Here is a 21638-nt window from a genome sequence, read left to right on the forward strand (position 1 = left end):
TTTGACCTCCCAGTGACTCTTCCATGTGGCTGTTAAACCAGAACTAAATAGCTACAGTCTGTGTGACACTTCGGCGAGCCGCCATTCTGAGCCACGATTGCTGCCACTTCCTGAAGTGATCTTAAGTGTGTGTGCATCTGTGTGTGGATGTTTGTAGCACCAGAAACTCATAAACTGTGAAGAAATAAATGTGACCTGAAGGGCCGCGTGGCGTCCGTCTGACAGGGCTGGAGACTGGAGAGTACCGTACTACCGCTGCAGCTCAGACGTCACCTGCTCCTTTCCTGTCAGCGACAAGTTCACACCAGACCAGAGGGCCATCTACCAGGCCGTCCTCAAATCCTCCCGCGCCATCATGGCCGCCATCAAACCAGGTCAGCCTCTTAGAGACCCACAAACAAGGAAGAGAGGAGAGGAATTAAAATTTAACCTCGTCTTCTCATCAAAGATTCGGCAAAGGGTTAATTGCTGCTTGTTGAGGTGAGTTTTAGAAGTTCGCTTTGCTGTTTAATGTTCCAGCTGATTACAGTGAAGAGGGCTTTGACCTGATTTCAGACTGAGGTCCTGCCCTCCATCCCTGGACCCTGCCATCGGTGCAAGGCGTGCACCGCCTGGCTGACAGGGTTCACCTGGAGGAGCTGGTGAAGATGGGCAGCGTGGAGGACATGCTGAAGGTCCACCTGGGCTCCGTCTTCATGCCCCACGGCCTGGGCCACCTGCTGGGCATCGACGTGCACGACGTGGGAGGCTACCCCGAGGTGAGAGCGCAGCACTGGAAGCAGCAGCAGCAGGACTCAGTATTTGGAATTCTCCAGACGGCAGAAGATAAAAACACATTCCTCCTCCTGGAATATTGATGCTTCATCAATATTAAAAAAGCTGGCGGTGGAGAAGAAGTGAGAGGAGAACAGAAAGAGGCCAAACTGCAGGAACAAGTTGAGGATGGAGGCAGGACAGAGGGGGAAGTGTCTGAACAATAATATAGTTCTGACGGGATGACAAAAAAGACAGTTATATGACAGCGTTTTCGAAGAACTGCTGAGTATCAACAGCAGGAAACGACATTTAGTGAACCAAATTAAAACAAACAGCCCAGCATGAAGGGGCTTAACATATAACCTCGCTGGACCCCTGTCCTGAGAGTGGCATTCTGATTTAGTGCAACTCTCATCCTGAAATATTTTCATTGTTTGACACAGATTTGACTTTTGAAGCCAATTTTCACAGCTCGGTCCGCTCCAAGTGAAGCTTCCCTAAGTTCTTGAAAGGATTTTGCTCAACAGTCCTCTCGAGGCTGCGGTTCTTCCTTCTGTTGGTGCATCTTTTCCTTCCACTAACTTTCCATTAATGTGTTTGGATAGAGCACTTTCTTCCAGTTTCGTGTTAAGGATCTTGTTTTCTGGACATTTGTCGTCTTCCCCATGATTGTCAACGAACAGACCCAGACTGAGAACATTTCAAGGCTCAAGAAACCCTTTCAGGAGTTTTCAGTCTCTTAGCTGATGAGGCTGTGACACCACGACTTTCCAGGAATGAACATTTTCACAAAATGTTCATTTTCTGACACAGTGGATTTTGGGTTTTCAGCTTCTGTGAGCCACAATCATCTGAATTTCAAGAAATAAAGGATTGAAATATTAATTCTATGTGTTCTATATATTTGAGTGTGACCTTCTGAAATGAGCAACATTAAACATTTTAGATGTACCTGTATGTAAAGTAGATACTATGCAAAAATTTGCTTTTTTTACAATATTATTGACTTGGGGGGAAAAAAGACCTTCTGCACACACATGCAAATCAAAGTCTTTATTTCATTTAGTTTCAGCAAGTGTTAACAAAGGCGAACATTTCAGAGTATTTTTTAAAAAAATTAGAAAACTTTCCCCCTCAGGAGGTCCAAACCGTTTTCCCGTCCCTGAAAGTGACATTTGCTAACACTGATCAGAATTCTCAAACTGGTTGAGAAGTTGAATGAAGGGAGTGTTATCTAAACACCCTGATTGTGACTGAGATGAGAGAGAGAGCGTTCCGACGGTCGTGACTGATGCCGAGGCAGCGGACAGCTCAGACTGGACTGGGCCCGGTTCTTCAAAACTGCTGGCTCTGGACCACAGGGCTGAAGCTTTTCGTGGAGTCGGCCATGAAGGCTTCGATCTCCTCCACCGTGCGAGGGACGCATGTCAGCAGCTCGATGCCAGTCGCCGTCACTGCGATGTCGTCTTCGATGCGAACCTGCAGAGAAACAAATCAGTGAGACACAAAAGCAGGAGTTTTTCTGAACTGAACATCCCTATGAATGGAGTTGACTTTTTGATGACTGAAAACACTTTTTTTTTTCTTTTTTTTTTGGCGCAAATATCAAATCCAACACAGAGATATGTGCAATTAATTAGCTTTTCTTTTCAACACAGTTGCTATGAACCAAACAGCTGGTGAAGGAATCCCGGGTCAGGGCCGCACTGACCCCTCCGAAGCCGCGGAAGCGAGCCAGCTCCTGGTTGTTGATGAAGCAGCTCTGGGCGGGGTTGGCCAGGGCCTGGTCCAGCAGGTGGTTGATGAAGTAGATGCCGGGCTCCACGGTCAGGACCATCCTCTCCTGCACCAGGCGGCCCATACGGAGGCTCTTCAGCCCCGGCTCGTTGATGCGGTCCACTCCCTGCAGGACAGGAGACACGCATTCACCGTTGACCATGACTTCTGAATAGATAAAACTTTACTGTCATAGTGGAAAAACTGAAAATATCAAGCTCAAACCATCCACATCCTGCCATCTCAGATATTTTTTCACTGTGAAGTCGTGTGGAAAACGGTCTGAATCCAGACTTTGCGAAGTTTCTTTCTGAGATTTAAATGTGGCAGCAAAGTGCTCATTCAGCCTCTTTTCAATGCCTTTGATCCCTTTGTTATTTTGAAGTATTTCCTGACACATCTGGTGGCAGACCTGCTGTTTACGGCCTATTGCACAGCGAGTGGAAAAGGCATCATTTCTGCAGATTTGTTTCAGAGAAGTTTCATGTTCAGACAGCAACATTTTGATAACGATGTGTCTCTTCTGTCACGACTCAAGTTTATTATTTCGAATTAGTGCCAAGATGAAAAAACTGAAATGGGCCTCAAACGTCCTCTTTAAGTCTAATAATCTAAATGTTCAAGGATGAGAACCAAATTATATGTGAATACCACACTGAGTCAATGAGCTGCTTTGTAATATCCCAGAACACTGTGCCTAGTTTTCTAGATTCTTTCAGCGGCTGTCATTTCCCGCTGTTGAATTTCAAACACTTTCAGAAGAAACACTGTGGCTTTACTGTCTTCACTGTTTACATGTCAGAACTGTATTATTGTTCAGACCCTCCAAACACAACATGAAGCCTTTCGTACTGAGAGTTCAGACGCTTCCCCTTCTGTCCTGCCTCCATCCTCAACTTGTTCCTGCAGTTTGGCCTCTTTCTGTTCTCCTCTCACTTCTTCTCCACCGCCAGCTTTTTTAATATTGATGAAGCATCAATATTCCAGGAGGAGGAATGTGTTTTTATCTTCTGCCGTCTGGAGAATTCCAAATACTGAGTCCTGCTGCTGCTGCTTCCAGTGCTGCGCTCTCACCTCGGGGTAGCCTCCCACGTCGTGCACGTCGATGCCCAGCAGGTGGCCCAGGCCGTGGGGCATGAAGACGGAGCCCAGGTGGACCTTCAGCATGTCCTCCACGCTGCCGCTCAGGATGCCCATCTTCACCAGCTCCTCCAGGTGAACCCTGTCAGCCAGGCGGTGCATGTCGGTCCACTTCACGCCTGAGATTTCCAAAATGCATCAAGAGCAGCATATTAATATTATTATAATAATCATCCTCCTGTTTGTGTGTTTTTAAAAATGTCCTCAGTTCGACTGCAAAGACGCTGACCTGGTTTGATGGCGGCCATGACGGCGCGGGAGGATTTGAGGACGGCCTCGTAGATGGCCCTCTGGTCGGGTGTGAACTTGCCGTTGGCGGGGAAGGAGCAGGTGATGTCTGAGCTGTAGCAGTAGTACTCTCCACCCATGTCAAACAGGCTGCGGGGGAACAGACAGCGCCGTCAGGTCACAGCTAAGCTTTCTGCCGCAACAAAAAACATGCATAAATAGATGCAAAGACGCTGGAAGTCACTGTAGAGAATAACAGTAACAGCAGCACTGAAGGAGTGTAACACACACACTGTGGAGGCTTTTAATTCTGGTGCAACGGCTCCTCCCTTAGGAGAGATCCTGCAACGCCACGGAGCGGCTGCAACTCACCACATGTCCCCATCTGCAATGGTTTTATCGTTGGGAGCTCCAGCATGGCCGTAGTGGAGCACCGATGCATTATTACCCCTGGAAGGAAATGAACAGTTAGGAAGAAGAGAAAATAGTGACAAACAGGCAAACACTGAATGAATGTCATGACTAAAAATCTGCTTTTCTCCCAGTTTGTTCTAGACAACACATTTCTAAAAGGAATATATGATATTTTACATTTTAAATATTCATTCTCATGTCGTATTTGCTAATTGCTGTCTGTACAGTGCGAGAAACAAGATGAGCTTTTGAGTGAAATATTAAAAAACTCAGTGCGATCACGGCGACATTTTACCATTATTATGTGATGACAGAAAAATGCTTTACCTCACATTTTAGTTTTAATTTTTCATCATTTGAAGCGTCACCAGTAAGCTGACGAGCGCATAAATAGTACATTGATGCATAATGGTTTAGTTTTAACATTTCATGTTGCCTTTTTTCTACTGGAATATTGTGAGCGTGAGTTTGAGATCCATTGCTTCCAGAGAGGTCTTTAAACTGTTGAACTGTCTTATTTTGAATGGGGAGATAAATCATCCTCTGATCACCAATCCTGTGGTATTAACTCTGTGCACATGGCCTTTAATACTAAAGGCCAAAGCATGATTAGCAACACGTCTGACAATCCTTCATCCATAATGATGCTGGGAGCTGATAGTGAGCCTCCTCAAAGATGTTAAAACTCAGTTTCAGCACCAACGGTGTGCAGATTGTGCTTTAAACAGAGAGGATGGGAAGGTGGAGGAGTGATCGTCTCGCAGAGCAAGACGGCGTTTGATGTTCTAACCTCAAATCTACCTTTAATCCCATTAACGTTACATTATGCTCTGCATGCAGGTAATAAATTTCTTTGATGAAAACGGTCAGATTCAAGAGGAAAAGCCTCACGTTCCACAGATGCAGGTGTAGGAAGTGTGGCGCATCCCTCCTTTGGTGTAGCAGTAGTGCTGGAACAGGCTGCAAAACAACACAAATCAACAAATCAGTCCAAGAACTGCAGCAAAAAAATAATTAGCTGTCAACGGAGATCAGTGGAAACAGTAATTAGCTGAATCACTTCCTCTGTCCTTTTTAAGAATTCATTCAGCTCTCAATCTTTAGTCGCTAGGAAAACGAACACGGTGGACAGCAGCTCTGCCTCGGCTCAAACCCCACAAAGACCCGACGACGGAGAGCTTTACTGTGAAATGGTGAATCCAGAGTTACGCATTCTGAGTCAATCAAATCTGAAACTTCGTTCTAATCCTGGATTATAAACTGTCACTCACATTTCTTCCAAACAATTTTATTCTGCATTTGGATTGTAGAAAGTGTTGATAGATTTTGTTCTCCAATATTCGGGGTTCAAACAAGTAGAATCTACACTACTTCCACATTTCATGTGACTGAATGAAGAATTCTAATCATGCTTTCATTCTGAGGATTCAACTGCTGACGGATCATCAAGGTGCCAAGATATGCAGGAACTGTGGATCAGTTAATGTCTCAGCAAAAAAGTGAAACATAATTGTGAGACGGGAACATTGTTTTTGGTTTGTTGTGATTCCAAAGAGATACGAAAAGTCACTTTTCACAACAGCATTCTATAAAATTTTGAAATTGTGGTGTTACGACAGCCGGATTACAGTTTTTCTGTGGATACGTGCAGCAGAGCACCATGCACACCTAATATAATGACATGCACCCTTAAAGTGTTAATTTCACTACAACATTTTTCACTTGTACAGTAAATGTACTCAGACACAGTGTTTCTGTGTCCTGTCAAGGAAACATCCACCTCGTACCTCTCCATTTCGTATTCCTGCAGTCCTGGCTTCACGTTTTTCATGACCTACAGATGAGAAAGGGTGGATGAGATCAGTAAACACGTCACTTTCACAGAGATCAGTTTGATGTAATGAACTCCTTCGTCACTGTTTTTTGTTGAAAAAACAAAACTTAATAATTACGCTACTGTATGATGTGACGCTTCCAATGCGTCTCCATTTTAAATGGCATTATTAGCCGTTATGGTGTGTAATGCCAATTGTATCCTTTTTGTTAAAAAAGTTGGTCATTCACCATGTCTTCAACAATCTTCCTTAATTTAAGGAAAGAATAAAATAAACTTTCAATATTCTGTGTTCTGGACAATATTAACGATTATACTAGAGTTAAATTTCAGAACCAACAGGAAAATTAATCCCACTGTTGGAAAAGTGAGTAACTGTCAGATTGAGTTGCACATTTATGTTAAAATTAATCATCCTGTCCCTCAACACGTGAATAAACCAATAAAAATCTAATCATCATTTTCCCAGTCAACACCTTTGCATACAGTACATGACATACAAAAAATGCTTATATTGTAAGAAAAAAAAGAAGCTTTTCCTCATTTTTGATGTCTGAGAAAACCTAAAAATGGCATACAGCTGTAGTTTTTCATTCGAGCACATGGTGGAGTTTTGACCTTCAGTGAGGTTTTTAGGGTGAAAGCTGCAACAGGAAGGATATCCACTCTTAAAATCACCACTATTGGTTGACATATTATAGATCATGACTTTGTTATGATTTCTAACGCTGTGTGTGTGTTTTTTAATTTTTTAATTTTTTTTTTTATTGCATTTACACATTTTTTGGTTCCCATTCGTTTAAACTCATTTTAGACCTGCTAAGAAAACTTTTCCATTACCTTGTGCCATCTAGATCGTTCGATAAGAAAAATTTAAACTTCTGTTTTAAAAATGAAGAAAATGTAGTGACAGAAAACATCTGAAACGTATCCTAAACAGGTTATTGTACCGGCCATGCTGGTTGCAATAAATGAACCGCTGCAGGAGCTCCTGCTTTATCAAAACTGATGGATGGTCACACTCAGAACAAAGTGGAAAGGACAGGTAGAAAACATTACGGAGCACTTGTGGAGAATAATGTCAGAGGACAGATAACAGCGTGAGGTTAACTGCTCCTCAACCCCCCAAGACTTTATTCATAGTGATAAAGTGAAAGCCAGCACAGAAGTAAAGTATTACTTTAATGTTATAGCTCATTGGTCAAAAGCTTATTCCGATAACTGCAGACCTCCGAGCAACTGCAGGAAGTTAAAATCAATAGCTTCTAAACCGTTTATGGCCTCAGAGGATGCCGACTTCCTCAATCTTTTAGTGGAGTTTTAAACTCCCAGAAGCTTTTTATTTATTTTTTTTTTTTGTTTAATTTCTGCTTTCAGCTGTGGGATCGGTTCTTTTCATTGGTCCATAAATGTAAAGCGTGTGGTCTTTACGGCTGGAAGCATCTCACCATTTTGTGGGCTTCGCTGGAAACCCTGTTGGTGTAGCGCAGCACCTCCAGCTCCATGTCGGTCTTCAGGAGTCGGCTGCAGACGAACGGAGAGACGACAGGTGAGGAAGCAGCAACAGGTCTGACTGATCTAAACAAGCACGGTTCGTAAAACTGACACAACGGGTAAAATGACAAAAGGTAAAATGTGTTTTACACATTTAGGCCCTTCAAAATGAAAACGATATCTTTCATAAAATTTCATCAACAACATTTTCAAATGCCTTTGTGTTGTGCAGCTGAACCACCGACTGAAGTTCGTTATCTAACCAACAAGCCTCCGTCTGATCAATCGCTCAGTATCGATCAACCTTTTATAGAGCACTAAAACCAACAATAGAATCATTTGGCTTTCTTAATGTAACAAAGTCCATAATGTAATGATTTCTTATTAGTGGAATAAGATTTTTTCATCCATTATCATAATAATGTAATGTAATGAGTAATTTCTCAGAAATGAAAGCTTATTTTTTCAGGGTTTTTTTTTTTTTTTTTTGTTGCAGTTTTCTTCTCAAAAGTAGATGCAGAGAATAGAATAGTCATCATATTCATTTAGTGAGGAAATACGCAACACAGTAGGCTCTCAATCATGGCCGTAAAATATTCTATTATAGTATTAGCAAGTTATCATTGGCCATTATTACATTACTAGTTATTACACAGCGTCTTTCCTACAGTGAGGAACAACTCGAAGTGTTTCCTAAATGACTGACAAAATGTGAAATGTTAATTCAATGGCAGCCTAAATCAGCTCAAAATTTAAGGAAAAAAAAATCCAGATAATTAAGAAAGGATGCTGCTGGTGTGTATTTCAAGCGAGAAAGAAAGAAAGAGTTATTACACAAAAAAATCATCAATATAATCTATTTCTAAGCATTTATTGGAAATATCTCAGACAAAACCCAGATTGAGGCTGAACTGTGTGTTAGAGAGCCTGGTCACAACAAAACTGCACCTTCAGTTCCTGATAACCTAAAAAAGAAAAAACAGATCATAATATTGTGTATTTCAACAGATGGAAATCAGGCAGGTCCAGGATTCTACTCCAGCATGGCAAAATGGCGGCGCTCACAGTAGCTGCGGCTAACTGCTCTCCCAGTCAGTACTTCAGAAACGGACTCATAGATAATCTGAAAACTATCTATGGCAGACAAGAACTCCTCCGGATAGGACAGGAGGTCGTACAAAGTGTGACTGTTGATTTCATTGATTCACACAACATCCTGATGGACATTGCAAGAACTCCCGGGTCTCCGTGGATTACCGTGCCGACGGAGAGGCGACGTCGGCGGCGTCGAGAGAGATCGCGGAAACGGGGCTGCAGGGCCGGAGTGCTAACACGGCTACGGAAGCAGCCATACAAACCACCGCTCCCGAGCATCTTTCTCTCGAATGCACGTTCCCTCGCCAACAAAATGGATGAACTGAGGCTGCAGGTTGCAGTTCACAACATCGTCAAAGACAGCTGCATTATTCTGATCACGGAATCCTGGCTCAACTCATCGGTACCGGACTCGGCTATCAAGCTGGACGGCTACATAGCCCATCGGCAGGACAGGACGAAGGACTCCGGTAAGAGCAGAGGAGGGGGCGTGTGCATGTACATAAACAAAAACTGGTGTACCGACGCGGTGACTGTGGATAGTCACTGCTCCGCGGATCTGGAATATGTGACTGTTAAATGCAGGCCCGTGTATCTTCCTCGGGAAATAACGGTGGTGTTTGTGACCGCTGCCTATATTGCACCCGATGCTAATGCTAGCGCAGCTAACGGACTACTCCACAGCAGCATTAGCAAGCAGCAGAGCAGACACCCCGAAGCAGCACACATCTTAGCTGGGGACTTTAATCATGTGGATCTCAAAACAGTGCTCCCCAAGTTTTATCAGCACGTCAAATGTGCCACCAGAGGAGCAAATACACTGGACAAGGTGTATTCCAACATCAAGCTGGGCTACAAGGCTAAGCAGCTAGCACACCTGGGCCAGTCCGATCACATGTCCCTGCTTATGATCCCTGCATACACCCCCCTCCAGAAAACTGCCCCCAGCACCAGAAGGACGATTACAATCTGGCCTGGTGATGCCTCTGAGCAGCTGCAGGACTGTTTTGAAAGGACTAACTGGGACATTTTCGAACACCCAGACCTGGAGGTGTTCACGGACAGAGTTCTGTGCTACATTCAAAACTGCACAGACAATGTTACAATTGAAAAAAACCATACAGGTTTACCCGAACAGGAAGCCCTGGATGACCCAGAAGGTCCAGCAGCTGCTCAAGGATAGAAACACCGCCTTCAGGGCTGGTGACAGCGCCCTGTACAGTGCAGCCAGAGCCAACCTGAAGAGAGGCATCAGAAAGGCCAAGAGGGACTACAGGAGGAGGATCGAGGATCGCCTGGAGAGCAACAACAGCAGACAGGTGTGGCGGGGGGTCCAGCACCTCACAAACTTCAGGGTAAACACCGGAGCTGCTGAGGGAGGAGCCTCACTGGCGGAGGAGCTGAACAGCTTCTTTGCCCGCTTTGAGACAGGATCTCCGGGGGGAGTTACACCTCACCCTGCGGCCCAGAGCAGCGCCAGCCTCATACTGGTGGAGCACGATGTGAGGCGCACGCTACGGGGAGTCAACCCATGGAAGGCAGCCGGACCCGACGGTGTCCCTGGACGGGTGCTGAAGGACTGTGCTGATCAGCTGGCTGGTGTGTTTACCATCATTTTCAACCGGTCGCTGTCCCAGTCCATCGTCCCACCCTGCCTGAAGTCTTCCACCGTCGTCCCCCTGCCCAAGAAGCAACACATCTCCAGCCTCAATGACTACCGGCCAGTAGCTCTCACTCCAGTGGTGATGAAGTGCTTCGAGAAACTGGTACGGGATCACATCACCTCATTCCTCCCTGAAAGTCTCGACCCCTACCAGTTCGCCTACAGGTCTAACAGATCGACAGAGGACGCTGTAGCCACAGCGCTCCACACGTCACTGTCCCACCTGGAGCGGCGGGGGACTTATGCTCGGATGCTCTTTGTGGATTATAGCTCTGCTTTTGATACTATCCTTCCTCATAGGCTGGTGGAGAAACTGAGAGACCTTGGACTTCCACACTCCATCTGTATGTGGATCTACAGCTTCCTGTTGGACCGCAGGCAGAGGGTGAGGGTGGGAGACGACACATCCGGGACCGTCAGCCTTAGCATCGGCTCCCCCCAAGGCTGCGTGCTGAGCCCTCTGCTTTATTCCCTCTACACATCGGACTGTACCTCTGCACACCCCAGTAACATCATCATTAAGTTCGCCGACGACACCACAGTAGTGGGGCTCATCTCCGGGGGGGATGAGTCTGCATACAGGGCTGAGGTGGAGCAGCTGACTGGGTGGTGTAGAGAAAACAACCTGCTCCTCAACACAGTAAAAAACCAAGGAGTTGATCATTGATTTTCGAAGGACTAAAACAGACATCCCACCCCTTCTCATCAACGGGGACTGTGTGGAGAGGGTAGAGGACTTCTGCTTTCTGGGAGTCCACTTAGAGAAAGACCTGACCTGGACTATGAACACCTCTGAGCTTCTGAAGAAGGTCCAGCAGAGACTGCACTTCCTGAGGGTGCTCAGGAAGAACAACATCTCCCAGAGACTGCTGGAGTCCTTCTAAAGGAGTACCATCGAGAGCATCCTGGGGTACTGCCTGTGTGTGTGGTACACCAGCTGCACAGCAGCCCAGAGGACATCTCTGCAAAGGACCATCAACAAAAGATCACCGGCTGCCCTCTCCTCACACTGGAGGAACTGCATCACCCCCGCTGCCTCCGAAAGGCAAGGAAAATAACCCAGGACCCCTCTCACCCTGATCACCACATGTTGAGTCTGTTACCGTCAGGCAGGCGGTACAGGTCCATTACTGCAAGAACAAATCGGTTCAGGGACAGTTTCTATCTGACAGCAGTTAGGATCCTGAACAAAGGCTAAATGGAAGGATAATGCACTCAAACGATGGCAGTTTTTCTGCACCTGCACTGATGTTATTTTATTTGCATTGTATGCATCTTATTTATTTATAAATTTATATGGATCTTTTTTATCTACTTCATTTTTATGTTACTTATTTATGTCTGTCTTTGCACTGACTGAAGGGCTTCGCAATTTCGTTGTACTTGTTACAATGACAAATAAAGTTCTATTCTATTCTATTCAACTTGCCACAGAAATTAGAAATTAAAATCTGATCTCATCTGTCATTCAGACCATTTCTGCACACTCCTATTGTCAAAAAGTTGGAAAACTTGGAAATCCCACATTCTCACAACATGAACGCTGAAGGTGACGCATTTCACCGTTTGGTAGAAAATATCAGCACACTTTGAATCGGATGGCAGAAACACATCAGAGAATCGTCAACAAAAGGCTGGAAAACGATTCAGAACGAATCAAATCAAAGGAGCGCTTAACAACCAGAGAGGTTAATTGGGAGCAGGTCAGGAACATGAGCGGGCATAAACGGAGAGAAAAGAGAGAATCACAGCCTCACATGTGAAGCTGAGTACAGGTTGACCAATCTGCATCTCAACATCTTCAGTGTGTAACACCATCAGAAGATTCAGACAATCTGGAGAAATCAGTGTCCAAGAGACCAGGGCGAAAGTCAACACCGGATGGTTTTCTTCATGCCTTCAGGCAGAGCAGGCATCAGTCTCTAGTAGTAGCATATCACTGCTCATGTTCAGGAACATGACATCCACCAATGGAAGGTAAAGAATGAACCGTGCATGAACACGACCCAGAAACAACACAGTTTTTTTCTGATCACTGAAAATAATTCACCCAAAATCATGAAATTACACATCGGAGAGTTCTACTGAGAATAAAATATGGGCAACTACAGATCACAGCTCACAGCTGAGATGCACCCTCAACAGAAAGAGTGAGAATGGACATATAAAAGCACGTGCACGGTTATTGTTCATTGACAAAAACACACATCGCCTAATCTTCACCCTGACAAAGAAACACTCCCTCAGAAACACCCGCTGCTGCCACGATGCCAAACCAGCAGACAAGCAACAAGCAGCAGACACACAATTTGTTTTTTTTTTTAATTTCTGATTTCTTAGTCCACAACCAAATAAACAGCAAAGAAAAAGTTGAAGTAGCCAAATCTAACACTAATAAATGTTTTAAAAAGGGCAAAAAGGAAAATTAAAAGGAGCCCTGCGAGCCGGGTGGAGAAGAGGTGGCAGAGGGTTCAGCCCGGCTCCGCTCCCCTGGAGGTGTGCCTGAAAAGCATTCCTCTTTATTTGAGAAAATGTCAATTCATCTGGAGGGTGCAGACTCTAATGCCAAGGACGAGCAGGCGAGCACGAAGTCCATTACAGCCATGCAGACTGACTCCTGACTTTAAGAGGGGGAAGAAAAATAACAACCCTGAGAAAAAAGAAAAAAAAGAACGCCCTCCTCCCTGTTTGTGATTGCAGACACACAATTACCTGACTGGTCTGCAGTAATTACCCAGCGCTGTGAGAATCTGGCGAAAGAAACTCTGACTCTCTCACAGGCTTTATTCTCATTCTACAGATTGACTTCCTCAGTCCCGTCATAACGTAAATGTTAATTACTCACCATTCCACAATGACTGGGTGCAGGAGAGTGTTGTTTACTTGGAAGCTGATTAAAAAAAAAAGGAACAAGACAGAACAATATTCAATTTGATGCAAATATTTACGAGTCTTTTCTAAAGCAGGTGCAGTTAAAGCATGCGGATAAAAATGGTAAAATTTGTAAATTTATGCATGTAAAAGAAGAACAAAGACCAGTGCGAAGAACAAACAAAAACCAATGCTATTAATTGACCGCTAACAAGAAAAGACAGACTGTTTGTTTAATTAAATTACATTCAGAATTAGGTTAATCAGCAGCAATCAGAGTGCAGGAGAAGTCTGCTGAATCCTTGGTTATAAACGGAGGAAAAAACCCAAAACAACCTCTCTAAACAAAGTATAATTATGTTAATGCAAATCGATGCCAATTAAACATACCGGCTAATTCCATCAAAGGAGGCTTCTCGGCTGGTGCTGCCGCTGTCTGTATTCTGTCCTCGCTGCAGGAAAAGGTTTCATAGGGTTGTAAACTGAGCTAAAAGACGATGCAGTGAGGTGAAGGTGAGTGTGAGTTCATGCAGGACTGAGGCGCTGCGTACCAGTGTGAGGAGAACTGCTGGGTTCAGGTTGGACAGGACGTCGGCGATCTGCAGACGGGAAAAGATTGCAGCAGTCAGACACACATCATAGCTGCACAGACGACCAGCGCCGCTTCCCTTCTGCTCAGAGGCTGCAGAATAAAAAGGTCACCGAGGCGGGCGCCATCGTGCCTCCGCGGCCTCTCCGGTACTCAGCAGCACAGTGACGGACAAAACTCAGGAGGCTTTATTACTCCTCTGCCAACAGCCTAAATGTCACATAGCAGATCTGCGACTCGCCAACACTGTGGTGATATTTCAGCACCACTAAATCTCCTCAGACTGTTGTTTATTCCAAGGAAGCTAAAAATCTACATTGGGCTGGGTTTCTGGATGGTAGACAAACTTTTCAAACATTAGACTTAGTGGGTGATACAGCCTCTTTATTTGTAAATTAAGTTAAAGTCCTCTGATAAGCTCAGTGGAAACGAAGGACCGTAGCGGCTTCAAGAGTTCCTGGGGTTGGTTACAAGTTTTCAGAGTTCAACTTTTGTTTAGTAAAATCAAATATATGTGTGGCTTGTGTTATGCCTGCAATGTCAACATTGGATCTTTCACAGGCGATGTGCGTCTTTCCAAATCATGTCAGACTGACTTTGTGCACTGCTGGATGCACTGTGGATTAGTGGTAGAAGAAATGAGTCTATTCTGAGGAAATCACCTGTGCTAGCAACACTTTTTCAGGTTTTTTTTTTTCTCTTTTAGATTGCAAATGTTGTTCTCTTTAGTCATACAGAACTAAAGTAATTATGTGATCTTAATCACAGTGCAGCAGAGGAATGGCTGATGGGCAGCACGTTACTCATTAGTGTGTCTGCACAAAGCAAAGACCTCATCAAATGCTGCCAGTTCACCTGTTCACACACACTCTGCCTCACCTGTGATACTACCTTGTAGCAACCAGTAATGTACTAATGGCCAATTATGGTATACCTTCCAGTAATGTAATAATTATGGTCATTTTGAACATAATAAATCCAGTAATGGAATAACTTGCCATTAGCAGAAAGATTTTTAAAAGCCCTCATTTAGAGAGAGTACTGCAGAGTTTGTATTCTCTATAAATGAATGATAACTGTGCAGTCACCTGTGGCTGTTTTTGATAAGCAAACTTCATAAACCTGGGGGAAAAAAAAGTGTTTTTCCGACCCCGAGAACTTCAGTCCTATTGAAACATTACAACTTGCACTGCAGTCATTACTTTTCGAAGATATTTTTTTCACATTACTCCTTAATGTATGAACCTATTACATTATTGTCAAAATTTCATGTCGAAGGATCACATATCCTATTTCAGCTTTGGCAAGTAATTACTTTATTGGCCTTATGACATTTGGAACGGGCTCAGCTATTACATTATCGGCCATTATTACATTATTGGTTGTTGCATCCCTCTAAAGGCCGAACAGAAGCAGAACAAATGATCCTGCCGTCCCCTCTCCATGCCATTTACACAGAATGTGGGGACAAATGAAAGCAAAACAACCTCAAAAACAAAATCCGTGTGAACAGGGCCCAAGACAAAAGATGTTTGATGCTTATATGATTTATAAAATGAATGGGATTTATTCATGTTTGCAGCAACAGTCACAAAAAACAGAGTTGAGTCAGAAAAATGCTGAGGGAGAGACTTTGAGGCGAGCATATCATATATATGTATAGATAAAAGAGAAGAAAAGCTCAATTTAAACTATGCCAACACTGTTTTTCTTTTTTGAACCTGATTAAAATTCCCCCAAAATACCATCAAGGATTCCCAAAAAAACATGAAAATCTAGGAAATCTTTCCAGCAGTGAATCATGAAGGTGAGCACACGGCAGGTGCTTCAGGAGTCTGAAGCTCAACTATTTACCAGGTGAATTGTTTTGCATGTTGAGCACGGCTGTGCTGAGAAAACGTGCGAGCGCAACAGCACCTTTCAAGTCGGACTGAAAAACAGAAAAACAGCCTCAAATATTTATGACCTGGTTCTGACAAGAAAGAAACGCTGTTCTCTTTTAGCTCGTTGCGTAGGAAGCTCTGCCACCTGAATACTGAACAGCGGAAACAACTTTGTGTGTCGTCTTGATGACGGGATTGGTTATTAGCACACAGTCGCACCATTTAATTCTACTGATTTCAGCCTGCGGTGTTGAACAGCTACTGCCTGACGACGTGCACGAGATCCTGTGACTGATGAGGAAATGTAACACCTCAGGCAGGTGTGGAAATGTTAAAACACCTGAGATATCATCCGGAGTGTAAATATGGAAATGAGGGTAGATTTAGATGTGGTCATAAATAGAAGCTTCTCGGTCATTTCTCGGCAGCAGAAAGACTTTTATTTTTTTACTGTTGTCTGAATATATTATTTTATATTTGTCAACAGGCATGTTTCTAAAATAGCTGTGGAGCTGTCGGCCCTCCAGTACCCAGCCTCTCTCCAGGGAATCTGCTGCCAGCTCTGATGGACTTAGCCGCTCCCCCAAACTCTGACAAGAGGAAATTAAAGCGAGTTCAACATGAGTGAAGACTTCTCAGTCTGAGCTGCGGAAAGACAGCTGCACTTCACACACTTTAAAACTAAACTCAACAATGAGTGTCAGTGATGATTTTGGATTGTTCAGCCCTATTAGCTTTGCTCAGTCTGTAGTGAACTGCTCAGATTAATACGAATATGATGGCAGTGCATTTCGAACATTTTGCGGGTTTATTTTGACTCCCAGAGCAAACCTGTGCATTTCATGGCCACTTGGTTGTTCTTATGCATCTTGTTTGACATTCATAAGGGCTTATGAAACAAATCAAGCTCTGCATACAGGAGGTATTACACTGCACAGCTGCTTTCTCATGATAAAGTCGAGCTGTCACACCAACTGTCCAGCGACAACTTGGCTCGCAGCAGTTATGTTGATTGAAACCTGCACTTCCTGTGTTTTCAATTTTAAACATGTTGTCATAAACAGCATTTGTTGACTGTTGGAAGACAGATACTTTCACTGGTGAATCACACATTACTCTATAAATAACCTGAATCTGTCACACCTATTATATTATTGTTTTTGATAAATAATGCATTTAATACATTTATCTTCATTGAGTGCTTTTAAAAAAAACATTTATTCTCATAGTTGTATTTCAATCAATGCATCAGCTCTACTTTGTGTCTAATAATCAAAATTTCCTCAAATAACTGACAACAGTTGAACAACCAATGACTCCACCCTCCACAGAATATCCATCCCTGCACTGGTGGACGCAAAAGTCCTAAAAAAATCAAGCTACAGTAATATTAAGGGTAAAATCAGAAACTTCTTGTTTCAGTTTTAAAAAAAGAAAGCCTGCTAAGAAATGTCACCAAGTAGCATATACCAAGACGGCATTAATCTTCTAAACGGTCTCTGGAGGCACGACTGTCCTTCCACGTAATGTCATGAGTCTGACTGAACGTCAGGGTTCAAATGCAGCGCGCACACACACACACACACACACACACACACACACACACACACACACACACACACACACACACAAAAAGGTCAAAGCAGAAGAGGTGACCAACAAAAATCCGTGGACTTACATCACAGGTGTATTGCACCTCATCGACGGCGTATTTCTGCTTGAAGTGCTCCTTTGGAAAGATCCTGTCGCCAAATAAAGAGAGTAGAGATCACTGTGTGTCAACATGAAACGGCAGGTTGTAACAGCGTAAAAAACTACATTTAGCTCACTGAAGAGCCGATCAGATCAATGCTGTGTACAAGGAGAGAAATAGTTTGGAAATAAAAATGTTCACCTGATTAAACTATCTTTAAATGATTGAGATGAGGAAATAGATATTTAAATTATGATGTTCAGTAATCTCACTGAAACATTGTGAGCAACATTTCATTCCATCCACTTGTTCCCACAAATTAGTTCATAGCAGACTTGTTGCCAGACGCCAAAGAAGCCAAATAAATAAACTAGTTTTTTTTTTTTTTTTTGTGTCTTGTTTATCTCACTTTTTGTAAGACATATAATACAGTCCCAGACAGGCAATAAATTGAGCGGATGAGTCCAATTTATTCAAACAATTTTGTCTCGTTCAGTGTGATGATTGTTGCAGAAGTTTTGTCTCCGTCAACTCGTCTCAGGAGGGTTGTTCAATTACAGAATTATTAAATCTCACATTACTCTCACCTGCCTTTGTAAATAAAATCAAGTCAGAGAACATGAGAGTGGCGCCTTTGTGTGGACCAGCTGTTGATCACTCTGCGTTGTGTTCACAGCTCTTTGAGGATTAGTGAGACTCACTCTCCCATCCAAGTAGCATAGCTTTCAGGCAGTTTAGGAACAAAGAGGATGGATTTCCCAGAGTCCACATCAATGGCCCCGTAGCAGTCAGCCTCCGTCACTCCAAAAGCCCAGTGGAAGAAAGACTCCTGCACAATGGAGAGAAACAGTCACAGCTTCAGAGAAGAAGAGTTGGTGGGATTATTACCAGAGAAATGCAACGACTATATTGTGAATAATGTTTATTTAAAAACCGATGACCTTGTGACTGCTACAGCTGGACCACAGTACCCGAGAGGGACACGGACCGACTGCTGACCACCCACCTGCCTGAAGAGGACATCTGTGTCTGTGCAGTATCTCTGCTTCTGCTCTCCTCCCTGCAGCACCACCACCGACTTTGGCACCACTCCGTCTTTGGCTTTCAGCCCCTGGCAGAGCCGGCTGCGGTTCTCGGCAAAAAGGGCAGCAGACACCCGCAGGGTGTCGTTACCCAGCCAGTAGACGGGTCTGAAAGGACACCCAGACAAAAGATGTGAGAGTGGAGTGGTAGCTGGAGAGACTGTTTGATCGCAGCGTTTTGGGTTGAGATGAGAACTGGCCCGTCATGAAGAGTACCAACACAAACCCATGCAGATCATCCATGTTATTCACCGACTCTGAAATTAATGTCGTACTTCTAAAGACAGACAGAGGTTACATTCAAACTGTAGGAAAATGACGTCCATACTTGACACTATTGACAATGACTGACACTTTTTTTAATCATTTTTGAACAGAACAGAGATGAAAATAAATAAAATTTGTCTTGATTTTAATTCTTTAAACTGAAAGAAAAAAATATCAGGTGCAAAACTGGGTTGTTTGAACAATGAAATTGCAGTCGTTCGTGTGATGGCTGCACAATGCTGAAGTTTATTCAATTGACACAACTGTTGCTCTCCACCTCTGTTCTATCCTTTAATGTGCTTCGTCTCCACCTCCGAGTCGAGTTCTGCAAAAGTCTCTTCCTGTTAAAAGGGACTTTTCCTTTCCACTAACCCTAACGCTTGTTCAAGTGGAAGTTTTGTTCCTGTACAATGCGTTGAGATCACGGTGTTCTTTCCGCTGCTATTGCACAACCAATTAACAACGCAGAGAACGAGTTGCTCTTTTGCTTCATCCCCTCCTTCAGTTTCATCTGCTCATGACTTTATTCCACTGTGTTCGAAAAACATTGTTTAAATGCCTCCACCTCTCACTCCCTGGTGCTCAGTGTGCTACATTGGGACATTTCATTGTTGTTTTGTGCAGACAGATCTTGGGTGTGGCTCGGTCTCAATTATTTCAAATTAATTAATTTATTTTAACTTACAAGAGGTGCAGAGAAGTGTAAAATTAAAAAATCTAATTCTGTAAACAAGAGCTACAAAGAGAAGAGGTAAACTTGAGGACCTTTAGACAGAGTTAACCTATTTTGTCCACTGAAGGCCAAACATGTTATTCAAGATGATTATTTACATGTCATCAATTTAACGTTGGTGTCTTTATTTGTGTTTTGTCAATTCGGAGAAAAAAACTGAAAACCGTTCCTCTTTTCGGCTGGGAGTGAGGACCTACAATGCTTTCAGTTCCATCTGGAGCAAATCCTCGGGATTTGGTCAGTAGATTTCAGCCCGAGGAGGTGAGTGAACCACAACCCAGCCAGCCTTTAGAAACAGTTAAGACATAAGATAGACAGATCGGTCCTGGATCTCAGTCAGGCGATCCGCGGCCGTGACTTTGCTGATAAGATTAGAAAAAGGGGGAAGAAAAAAAAAAGTCACAACTAAATATCTGATTCAGCCTGGACTGAGCTAAAGGTTAATCCACAAACTCTGAATTGCAGGGTTCAACGATTTCTGTATTTTATCCACAGTGCTGCCAGTTTCCAGGAATGACTGTCTGTAGGGAAAGATCAACTAACAGTGCACGCGGAAAGCGGCGCTGTTATTCGGATATAAAAATAGGAATGCACTAAACATCCCAAGAGGAGCCTTGGAAGTCAGGAAGAAAAGCAGTTGTGCAATGTTTGACCATATCAGTGAGTTACTGATTGAACAGTTTTAATGGTATGGGCAAGGTTTGAGGTGTTGACAAGTATTATCTAACATTTAAAAGATGTCACTTCTGGTTTTTTTTCTTCTTTTTTTTAGTGTCTGTAATCTGTCAGTCTACCTCAGGCAGATGCACATATGCTGACTCCCGACATTTATATGATGACAACAGCAGATTGCTGAGCAGCTTTATCTGTAGGTCAGATAGTCTGTAACATACACAACCTGCTGTGCTGAGAAAAAAAGAGAGATGTGAATGTAGATATGGATGTATGAACAAAATTAAGAAAACTCAAATCAGCAGAGCTTTTGTTTTTTTAATTTTTTTTTTTAACAACCATCACAATATTTATTCAGAAGGTCATAAGATATTACTCTTCATGCTGTGACTTAAATAGATTTTATGAGATCTGATCACATCAACAGATGAGATATATTCTCAAAACATTTATTAACTTCTAAATATTTTTAAAGGACACAAAAATGATAATCACACACAAATCACAGTAATGAAAAACTAACCACAATCACAGGACAAAAACATGCAGCTTAAGCCTGCATTTCTGTAGCTGGGATATTAACCAGCAATTTGGCTGAAAGGGTTTCAGATGCCATATTAAAATACCATTCTAAAGTTACCCAGAACCCTCGGTTTGGCTTTCTCATTGAAATTTAGAAAAAAAAAAGTGAGTTTGTGATAGTTTCAATAACTTAATATAGGGTGCCATGAGCTCCACTAATAATATCATAAATAAAAAGTGAAAGCAAAGGATGTGTGACGAGTTTAACTATTTATTACTGATTGGCATTGTTGGAATGACAATAATGGTAATCAGAGTATACACCAACATCATCTCAGTTTATAGAGTCTAGAAGTAGCAGCCTTGGAGAAGCAAAACAAATTACTCATTACATCCCACTTGATAATACATTGTTCATCCTCGTTTAAAACACCTCCACACATACTGGTGTAACTGAACTCAAGTATTTATTACTCAGACAGCTTCACAGCGTAACACTAACGGGAAACCTGCCCGACAACAGTCCGCGCGCATCGTTAAATGACGCGCTCACGTAATAACACGATTAAATATGGCACGACTCCGTTAATTATATGACCCCTCCAAAAACATTAAACTCATTTCTGTCATTCACGCTGCGGCCGTTCTTCAACTCACTGTGGTGCTGCAGCCATGATGATGCCACGATCCAGACTGTCATGTGACGACAGGAGAGTCACGTGATTTATACACGCCTCCCTGACGTCGCAGACGCACGTCGTCCGCGGTGCGTTCAAGTCTTCAGGAAATAAAACAATTAGTGACAACACTGTGATCAAGGGCGGATTTGTTTTCATTTCTTGTGTTTGACACCACAGACAGACTCTCGGAATAAGAGTAAGTACTAAGTGATATTAAAAAATATGTTTGAAACACTCTTGTCAAAT

At 43.2% G+C, this 21638-nt stretch overlaps 1 protein-coding gene across 1 annotated transcript; it reads right to left on the reverse strand.

The window, feature by feature from the left end:
- Positions 1-1794: 1794 nt before the first annotated feature.
- pepd (peptidase D) lies at positions 1795-21411 on the reverse strand. The gene is made up of 15 exons (XM_030096526.1): positions 21370-21411; positions 18443-18626; positions 18138-18265; positions 17422-17485; positions 13823-13870; positions 13662-13723; positions 13246-13290; positions 7597-7672; positions 6102-6148; positions 5206-5274; positions 4273-4350; positions 3902-4050; positions 3607-3791; positions 2468-2659; positions 1795-2235 (listed from the first exon to the last, which is right to left on the reverse strand). Exons 1-15 carry the CDS (start codon positions 21384-21386, stop codon positions 2092-2094), a joined length of 1488 nt encoding a protein of 495 aa, XP_029952386.1. The 5' UTR covers positions 21387-21411; the 3' UTR covers positions 1795-2091.
- Between the last annotated feature and the right edge of the window lie 227 nt (positions 21412-21638).

This window comes from Salarias fasciatus, chromosome 1 (assembly GCF_902148845.1).
Source record: "Salarias fasciatus chromosome 1, fSalaFa1.1, whole genome shotgun sequence".
Classification (NCBI taxonomy): Eukaryota; Metazoa; Chordata; class Actinopteri; order Blenniiformes; family Blenniidae; genus Salarias; species Salarias fasciatus.

What these genes read in the sequence shown, in the direction of transcription:
- pepd (XM_030096526.1), bottom strand. An exon ending in CAGCAGTTCTCCTCACACTG is followed by an intron (nt 13,724 to 13,822) that starts GTACGCAGCGCC and finishes CTTTTCCTGCAG; the next exon opens with CGAGGACAGAATACAGACAG. An exon ending in CACCCAGTCATTGTGGAATG is followed by an intron (nt 7,673 to 13,245) that starts GTGAGTAATTAA and finishes GTTCGTCTGCAG; the next exon opens with CCGACTCCTGAAGACCGACA.